The sequence below is a fragment of the Formica exsecta genome, unplaced genomic scaffold (assembly GCF_003651465.1).
Source record: "Formica exsecta isolate Colony F162 unplaced genomic scaffold, ASM365146v1 scaffold265, whole genome shotgun sequence".
In the NCBI taxonomy this organism is placed as follows: Eukaryota; Metazoa; Arthropoda; class Insecta; order Hymenoptera; family Formicidae; genus Formica; species Formica exsecta.
The window spans coordinates 704165-714615 of NW_021849915.1; the positions used below are offsets into that span (position 1 = coordinate 704165).

Here is a 10451-nt window from a genome sequence, read left to right on the forward strand (position 1 = left end):
TAACGAATTAAAATTACTCTTGCATGCAAATATCTTATTCGTATGTGAAAAATATCAAATAGTCTCGTAGATCTTGCATACACACCGATATTTTTTAAAACAATAATACGAACTTCCGAAGAATCTTACAATGTCTATAGCCATGCGACGTGACTCTCTTTACTCAATTGTCTGTCTAACTTTACTCTTCGTATTCGATGGATGTGTAATTATAGTAATACCGAACTCTCGCAATATATTTCGATCAATACAATAATCTTATAAAATAATATGCATAGCTATGTGTTTCTTCTCTTTTGCAGGCTTTACATGATACACAACGATATAAATGCAATGTTATATTAAAACGCAAAAAAGAGAAATAAGGAGAAGCCTATGGACAACTAAAAGCTTGATAAACCATGCATTGCGATCGTCATAAAATCTTGATGCAGGTGATGTATACTTACTTGGAAAATACGGAATTTGTTACTGTCATCAGCTCCGCCTCATGTTAGACTATCATTGTTAATTCTGCGCCTTATATCGATCTATTCGTAATTCTGACAGAATACAAGCGAGTCCAAGAATTCATTAAATATATATACAATATAGGTAGAGTAAATCTAGTGCGTTAGGAAAATATATCTAGTGATACATATTCAGTCGCTATTTCAGTGTTAGCAAAGATGCATTTTATTTATTACCTTTGGAGAATCACATTTAAATTTATATATATTGTGATTTCTGTTAACGCCATTAAAATGAACTAATAACTGTAGATTGTATATAATTATTTATATTTGTTAGATAAAGAATGCGCGTTTTGAAAAAAACTCGATATTATAATTTATTTTTTATATACATAATTACATTACATAAACTATATGTATACTATAGTGTGTTAATTATCCCAGTAACAAATATTGTGAAAATATTGACTTCTCTCTCACGCGATTATTTAGGTAAGATTTTCTTGTTTCATTATCACAATATTAAAATATTTACACGTATTAATTACTTATTTTTCTGTATTATAACGTTATGTGGTAACAGATAAAATTGAAGTAATTAATATTAATTATAGCTTTATATGCAATTTAATTGAAAAACATTATGGCTAACCTCTGCACTATTTTCCGCTTAAATTATGTTGTTCCTACTTGCTGCAGTAAATTATAGGCCGTATATGATGTCTTAAGTAACTGAAAGACAAAAATGTGAACATTTTTAATTTTATTTCTAGATTGCTCTTTCTCTCTTTTCGTCTCTTTCATAAACTACTGATATTATAATTATTTCTGCCATAACAAAAAAAGAAAAATATTTTATAAAAATTGATTTTTTTATATAAACAATAATCTAATAAAATATAATTGAAAAAATATGCATCAAAAAGATTTTATATGTATATCATTAATTTTTCTAAAGACTATAATAGTTATGGTCTCTCTACGTGATAATGATTTAAGATACTAACACTTACGAAAGAGTCGAGATTCATCGTGAGAATATATCCGCAAGAAAATTCAATAGGTACTAACGAGCGATTCATAATAATTAATAAACTTTGTGTTCCGCTTTGATCCAGTGTTAGCCATTTCATTTTGAAGATATTAGCGGTTAGTTCGATGCTCTATATAAAGAATATGACATGTGCATAAATTAAAATATTATATGCAACTTTTGCGGCAAAAATTATAGATTTCTCTTTTTATTTCAATTACATTCGAGTTTTTGTTAAGTATATTAGAAGTTCTTTTTTATCTCAAATATTTTTAAATATCGTATATAACAGCAATATGTTTACACTCAGCTTTCAAGAATATACGCATAAATCGTACCTTTAGCTTAACTTCGTTTCCATACCAACAATAGATAAGAATCTGCGTCAACATAGAGCATGTGTATAATATCAATGGAAATGATTGCGCGCTCAACGTTATTTTTGCTAGTTGATATAAGTTGGAGCAAACCACTAGCGTGCTCACTATAAACTGAATGCCAATAATCATCTTGAATTTTTCATTTACCATAAGCGCGAACCTGCAAAAGCAAAGTATATTAAGAAAAACGTATTTATCTAAAAATATTTGCGTGGATTTTTCATTTTGAAGATATTTAATGCTCAATACATTCGTACGTAGTATTATTTAAATGAACGACTACGTAAGTCCTATTCTTCATAATATTTTTTTTCTTAATTTACACAATTTACAAGATTGTATTTAAGAAAAAACTAACTTAAATATACTGTTGTGCTGACGTACACATTCACGCATATTATATCGACCGAGCGAGATCTTTTTCAACCGGCACTCGAGTATCTCGATTTGACAACACACGTGCAATAGTAGACCGCAGATCAGAGTATCGCAGGCTACGTTCACCAAAGACCCGAACGTCGAGCTCATTAACTGACGAGCGTATATCACGCAGAACATCATTTCGGAGTAGTTGTACGGTGTCCACTCCCTGTACGTTAGATTGCCATTTCGAAAATTCGTGAATAATGACGTCAGCATCACGCACGCACACGTCGTCTCGACCAGGATTACGTACCATAAAGTATTGGTTCTATAAAATGATTGAGCGTTTTATTCCGAACATTTTTCTTGACGCTATTATTTTCTCTGGATTGTAACTTAATTATCATTTTTTTTAACGTTTTATATATATTTGTAAAAGAAAAAATTATTTTTTATATACTTACTGTATTGTCTTCTCGAATCTTTGTCGAATTTCTATTTCGTCAGCTTCCAACGGCATAAATGGTTTCTGAATAAGAGTATTGATTAATGTCTCAATATTCTTGCGATTTATCAAGAGACCAGTCATTTTACAAATAGACATGACCATGGCGAGCATGATGTAAAAAGTATCCGCAAAATCGTCGGTATTATCGACATTCAGAATAATATCCATAAGTTGAGGCAACATAAAGGTGATTAACAACAATGTTACAAAAACTGTATATGCGTTATATACAGTACGTTTGCAAAATGATGTCCAAGAACTTGGCGGCCAGCATCCCACAACCATAAGAATTTTTAGTGTAATTTCAAGAACTTGCATCTTCTGAATTCTTAATTGCATTCTCGATTAAATCAAATAACACATAGTTTTACTTAACATAGTAATTTAATAAATAATGTATTTAATCATATTAATTTAAATAACGATCTAAAGATTTTTTTCTGTTAAATAATATTATAAAAAAGAACTGGCAAAAATCAGCAAATTAAATTACCGTCAGAGTATTATGCTTTATGATTATGTTTAATCAATTTCAAATTTATAAAACACTAAATTTTCAATGCACAGATAGATGTACAAAATATAATATATAAATAATCTAAAATAGAATAGATAAATAAAAGATTCCACATGTCATAAGCAGTATTGAGTCATAATTATATTGCCATGAATACCAGAATTAAAAAACTCCGTATTTTGCTATATGTGAAATACGTATACACATATGACTCTGCCTTTTTTGTCGCTCCCCTATCAATAACACCGTAAACCTATTCCGCGAAACTTCAACCAACCTCAGAATGTCTATAGCCACATGTCACGACTTTCTAACGACTATTGTTCGTCTAGCTTCCCCTCCGCGTTTGGCAACTATATAATTATCATTATATCAAATTTGCAATGTTGTTTTTTCCCTCTTTTATGCTACAATATACGAGACGGTTTTTAAATGCAAATTTTATGCGACAACCATTTAATATTACGATACAATCAAATAACGTAGCGGAAAAAATGCAGGAAACTAAAGTCATCCTGGAACTATAAGTTACGTTTTATTTCCATAAAATTGCAATATGTATGCAAGTAATTCATCAATTTAGTCAATTAATAAATATTTAGCGTTGCTGTAACTGTAATTTTTATCTAGCTATATCTGTCATTCTTTTCTATATTCTAGTCAATTCCGGTTCTAATATTATATGTAATATTTCTTAGATATGAAATGCACATTTTGAAAAAAAAACTCAGTATCATAATTTATTTTACATATATAATTACATTACATAAATTATATTTATATTATAGTGTTAATTATTCCATAAACAAATATTGTAAAAATATTGACCTTTCTCACGATTATTTAGGTAAGATTTTCTTATTTCATTATCACAATGTTAAAATATTTACACGTATTAATCAATTATTATTTATTTGTATTATAATGTTATGTGGTAACAGATAAAATTGAAATAATTAATATTAATTAGCTGTTATATGCAATTTAATTGGAAAACATTATGGCTAACCTCTACACCATTTTCCGCTTAAATCATGTTGTTCCCATTTGCTGCACTATGTTATAGGCCGAATGTGATATCTTAAGTAACTGCAATACAAAAATGTAAACATTTTTAATTTGATTTCTAGATTGCTCTTTTTTTCTCTTTCATAAAATATTGATGTTATAATTATTTCTGCCATAACAAAATAGGAAAATATTTTATAAAAATTGATTTTTTTACATAAAACAACAATCTAATATAGTATAATTGAAAAAAATTCCCATCAAAAAGATTTTATATGTATATCATTAATTTTTCTAAAGACTATAATAGTTATGGTCTCTCTACGTGATAATGATTTGAGATACTAACACTTACGAAAGAGTCGAGATTCATCGTGAGAATATACGCGCAAGAGAATTCAATAGGTACTAACGAGCAATTCATAATAATTAATAAACTTTGTTTTCCACTTTGATCCAGTCTCAGCCATTTCATTTTGAAGATATTAGGGGCTAGTTCAATGCTCTATATAAAAAATATGACATGTGCATAAATTAAAATATTATATGCAATTTCTGCAGCAGAAATTACAGATTTCTTTTTTTATTTCAATTACATTCGAGTTTTTGTTAAGTATATTAGAAGTTCTTTTTTATCTCTAATATTTTTGTAAATATCATACATAACACAATATGTTTAACTCAGCTTTCAAGAATATACGCATAAATCGTACCTTCAGCTTAACTTCGTTTCCATACCAACAATAGATAAGAATCTGCGTCAACATAGAGCATGTGTATAATATCAATGGAAATGATTGCGCGCTCAACGTTATTTTTGCTAGTTGATATAAGTTGGAGCAAACCACTAGCGTGCTCACTATAAATTGAATGCCAATAATTATCTTGAATTTTTCGTTTACCATTAGCGCGAATCTGCAAAAGCAAAGTATCTTGAAAAAAACATGTTTATCTAAAAATATTTGCGTAACTTTTTTATTTTAAAGATAATTAATGTGACACGCTCAATACATTCGTACATAGTATTATTTAAATTTTAAATGAACAACTACGTAAGTCCTATCCTCTACAATATTTTTTTTCTTGATTTATACAATTTGCAAGATTGTATTTAAGAGAAAACTAACTTAAATATATTGTTGTGCTGACGTACACATTCACGCATATTAGTTCGACCGAGCGAGATCTTTTTCAACCGGCACTCGAGTATCTCGATTTGACAACACACGTGCAATAGTAGACCGCAGATCAGAGTGTCGCAGGCTATGTTCACTAAAGACCCGAACATCGAGCTCATTAACTGACGAGCGTATACCACGCAAAACACCATTTCGGAGTAGTTGTACTTCGGTGTCCACTCCCTGTACGTTAGATTGCCTTTTCGAAAATTCGTGAATAATGACGTCAGCACGATACACGCACACGTCGTCTCGATCAGGATTGCGTACCATAAAGTTTTGGTTCTATAAAATGACTGAGCGTTTTGTTACGAACATTTTTCTTGACGCTATCGTGTTTTCTAAGTTGTAATTTAATTATCGTCAAAGAGAATCTTTTTTTAACATTTTATATATATTTGTAAAAAAAAAATGTTTTTTTGGATACTCACTGTATTGTCTTCTCGAATCTTTGTCGAATTTCTATTTCGTCGGCTTCCAGCGGGATAAACGGTTTCTGAATAAGGATATTGGTTAATGTCTCTATATTCTTGCGATTTATCAAGAGACCGATCATTTTGCAAATAGACATGACCATGGCGAGCATGACGTAGAAAGTATCCGCAAAATCGTCGGTATTATCAACGTTCAGAATAATATCCATAAGTTGAGACAACATAAAGGTGAATAGCAAGAATGTTACAAAAACTGTATATGCGTTATATACAGTACGTTTATAAAATGATGTCCAAGAACTTGGCGGCCAGCATCCCGCAACCATAAGAATTTTTAGTGTAATTTCAAGAACCTGCATCTGTTGAGTTCTTAATTGCATCCTCGAGAATATATCAAATAAAACATTGGTAATATATAATATATATTAAACCATTTTATTTAACATAATTTAATAAATAATGTATTTAATCATATTAATTTAAATAATAATCCAAAGATTTTTTTTTATCAATAATATTATAAAAAAGAACTGGCAAAAATCAGCAAGTTAAATTACCGTCGAAGAATATTAATTGCTTTATGATTATGTTTAATTAGTTTTAAATTTCTAAAACATTAAATTTTCAATGCACAGATAGATGTACAAAATATAATATATAAATAATCTAAAATAGAATAGATAAATAAAAGATTCCACATATCATAAGTAGTATTGAGTCATAATTATAATGCCACGAATACCAGGATTAAAAAATTCTGTATTTTGTTATATGTGAAATACGTATACACATATGACTCTGCTTTTTTTGTCGCTCCCCTATCAATAACACCGTAAACCTATTCCGCGAAACTTCAACCAACCTCAGAATGTCTATAGCCACATGTCACGACTTTCTAACGACTATTGTTCGTTTAGCCTCCCCTCCGCGTTCGGCAACTATATAATTATCATTATATCAAACTCGCAATGTTGTTTCTTCCCTCTTTCATGCTACAATATACGAGACTATTTTTAAATGCAAATTTTATGCGACAACCATTTAATGTTACGATACAATCAAATAACGTAGCGGAAAAAATGCAGGAAACTAAAGTCATCCTGGAACTATAAGTTATATTTTATTTCCATAAAATTGCAATATATGTGTATGCAAGTAATTCATCAATTTAGTCAATTAGTAAATATTTAGCATTGCTGTAACTGTTTTTATCTAGCTATATCTGTCATTCTTCTCTATATTCTAGTCAATTTCTAAGTCTAGTCCGTTTCTAATATTGATTTGAATATGTGGTTATATGTAGTTTCTGTTTATTAATAACATTATACATTAATATATAATGTTATATTATATATTATTATTATGTTATATTATATTATGATGTAATATTATATATATACATCCTGCCGTTTTGTCCACGCAAATAGTTGCGTGTGATATGCATACTTTCACAAATATTAATAATCAGTAAATCTAGTAATTTGCAAAAAATACATTGAAAAGCATTGTAGTAATTTGTCTTTATTTTATTTATCTTTTGCTTACAATATTTCTACACTTGTTTTAATAAATTATAAACAGAGTATGACGTCTTAAGTAACTGCAACAAAAATATGCGTGCGTTATATCTTATCTCATAATTCTAAAAATTTTACAATTTCTTATTTCTTAATGTTAAATAAAATATATTATAGTTTGTTCCAAAAAAGAAAATAAAAATATATTTTCATATATTAAGGACAAATTAAAAAATTATAAATAAATTTGTTTACTAACCCCAACGAAAGAATCGAGGTTCATGGAAAGAACGTAAGCGCTGGTAAACTCTATTGGTGTTATTGCGCGATTCATAATTATTAATAGGCTTTCTTTAAGATCTCTGTCCAGTGCTAGCCAATTTATTCCAAAAATATTGTACATTAGTTGAGTGCTCTATTTTTAAGAAGTCTCATTAAAATCATTCAATTTTTTTAATTTAATTTTTTATAAAAACTTTTATTTTATTAATCTGCATAAGTATTAATCTGCGATTCGGAAGCAAACATATGAAACAATGCACTTGATTACGCGCACCTTTAATTTTACTTCGTTTCCGTACCAACAATAAATAAAAATTTGTGTCAACATGCAAGACATATACAGTAGTAAGGAAAGATAACTCGCATTTACAGTTGATGATTTAGTCATCTGATACAAATTGGAGCATACCACCATCGTACTTACGATGAATTGCATGGCGATAGTCATTCTGAACTTGTTGTTCAATCTGAATGCATATCTGCAATAAAACAAACATTAAACTGTGACGGTATCCTTACTAAACACTTTTCTTGATCAAAAGAATTTTATATTTAAAAATATATAACAGCAATATATATAAATGTGTACATATATCGAAAAATTTATTTTTCCCAAGAAAAATAAATTTTATATATATATAATATATATGTAATAATTTTTTTAATAAATTGCAAACACACGCACACGCACACAAGATATGTTTTCTAAATAATAAAATGACTAACTTAAATATACGGTCATGGTGACATACACAATCGCGAAGATTATTATGATCATTGGATATTTTGCTGAGTCTGTATTCTAAAATCTCGATCTGACAGCAAATATGCACCAATAATCCACAAATGAGACTGTCGCAGGCTACGTTGACGAGCGATCCGGCTGTTAAGCTAATAAGTTGATGAGCGTACGTGAGGCAAAACACGATATTAGACGAATTGTAATTATATGGTAGCCATGCTCTATACGTCAAGCTCCTTTTTCTAAATTCTGTGAGTAAAGATGTCATAGTGATGCATGCACAGGTTGTTTCTACCAAAATCGTATAGCAGACTGTGTTGGTACTGTAAAATGATGCTGTGGAGATGTGTAATGCTCACTTGAATAATTGAGCTCTTAATATTTAGTGACACGTTATCAAAGAAAAGTCTGTTTGTGATAGAAAATCTCTTATAATTATATTATGCTGAGAAAGAGTTTTGTTTTGTTACATAAAATATATGTACCTGTTCCTTCTAATATTAGAAATTTTATTTTAATTAAAAAAAAAAAGAAATCGTTTTTTTTACATTAAAGAGAAATTAACTTTTTTTTTTTAAAGTTAATCTGTATTCTTATGCAGTAACACTTACTATATGAATCTGTCGAATTTATATCGTATTTTCATTTCATCGACGTCCAACGGTTTATACGGTTTTTCGTCAAGTATGTTGGTTAACGTATTAATGTTATTCCGATTTACCATGAGACTGAGCATTTTGGAGCACGAGACGACCGACGCCAATGTAGCGTAGAAATTTTCAGTGAAATCTTCGGCATTATCGACATTCCAAATAATGTCCAAAAATTGAGATACCAAAAATGTATACAGTAATATAATCATGAAAACTGTATAAGCGTCATAAACTATGTGCATAGACAATGATGACCATGACTCCGGTCGCCAACATCCAACAATTGTCAAAAGTTTAAAAGTAAATTGTAAAACACGCATCTTTTAAGTATGCTAAATACATTTAAAAATGGAAAATGTATTGATTATACGCGAAAAATATATATATAAGTATTTTTACAATAATCTGTAAATGTATAATTATATAATAGAAAAACACAATATTAATTAATATATAATGTACATATTTTACTTTCGATGAAATAGCACATTTACAGTTAGTATTCCATTAAAGATACTGAGCTATTGCCTAAAATAAATTATTAATTTATTATATTAATTTAGTTTTATATCATTATATATACCTTATCACATATTATAGTCCTAAATAATTCATGATTTTTATACCTATAATTTTATCTAAATTTTTTTATTTATAAATCGTCAGAAAAAAATTTTTCCGAATATTCATTTGCTGCAATGTTCCTAGAGATATAGAACACGATCTTTAAAATAAACAGGTTGTGAGAAACGAAAGTAAGATGACTTACGGATGATTGAGAGTGGCGTAGAATGTTTGTAGCACTTCAAAAATCTTCTTTTTTCTCTAATATTCTCTCTGTATTTCTTCATCTATATTATTACGTCATTATCATAATATCGGACTTGCATTATTGATCCCGTGAAAATACTTCTATTGTAGATCTCTGAAAATTTAGCTTTTATTTCTATGATAATACCGTTTCCAGATACGAATATGATGGAACTAGAAGAAGTTGAATGTCATTGGTTACCTTATCTTCATAAAATCTTAAGTAGCTAAATTTATTACTCGCTATTATACTTAAAAAACTATCGTTGCTGTTTTGCGTGTTATTGAATAGTCACTGCACAGTCCTTCTTTCTCCCTATCGATTTTAGACATTGCGACTTCTGACCCACAAGAGACATTTCGAGTACAATACAAGTGCGACGTGTCATAAAAGACAATAAAAGTAAAAACTTACACAATATAAATTCTTTTAACATAAATGAAATGTTAATAAAATAAATGTAAAATAATATATAAATAAAGCAAAAATATATATAATAATAAAATAAATAATGCGCATGTATCGTTTATATAAATAATTTTTCTTTGTTTTTCTAATAACACTAATAACTAT

The 10451-nt window shown here is 28.8% G+C and overlaps 2 protein-coding genes across 2 annotated transcripts in view; both read right to left on the minus strand.

The window, feature by feature from the left end:
• Window positions 1-1127: 1127 nt before the first annotated feature.
• Window positions 1128-10451, minus strand: part of LOC115236981 — a 14335-nt gene continuing 5011 nt past the window's right edge. The window contains exons 6-19 of the mRNA XM_029809720.1: window positions 9651-9669; window positions 9026-9387; window positions 8399-8737; window positions 7947-8151; window positions 7650-7805; window positions 7432-7473; window positions 5871-6232; window positions 5389-5622; window positions 4975-5176; window positions 2693-3054; window positions 2224-2556; window positions 1824-2025; window positions 1460-1615; window positions 1128-1184 (exon numbers count right to left, since the gene is read on the minus strand). Of these exons, the coding sequence (XP_029665580.1) occupies window positions 1128-1184; window positions 1460-1615; window positions 1824-2025; window positions 2224-2556; window positions 2693-3054; window positions 4975-5176; window positions 5389-5622; window positions 5871-6232; window positions 7432-7473; window positions 7650-7805; window positions 7947-8151; window positions 8399-8737; window positions 9026-9387; window positions 9651-9669 (3031 nt within the window). The remainder of the gene's footprint in view (window positions 1185-1459; window positions 1616-1823; window positions 2026-2223; window positions 2557-2692; window positions 3055-4974; window positions 5177-5388; window positions 5623-5870; window positions 6233-7431; window positions 7474-7649; window positions 7806-7946; window positions 8152-8398; window positions 8738-9025; window positions 9388-9650; window positions 9670-10451) is intronic.
• LOC115236944 (odorant receptor 46a-like) lies at window positions 4286-6232 on the minus strand. Its single transcript, XM_029809683.1, has 5 exons — window positions 5871-6232; window positions 5389-5724; window positions 4975-5176; window positions 4611-4766; window positions 4286-4342 (listed from the first exon to the last, which is right to left on the minus strand). Exons 1-5 carry the CDS (start codon window positions 6230-6232, stop codon window positions 4286-4288), a joined length of 1113 nt encoding a protein of 370 aa, XP_029665543.1.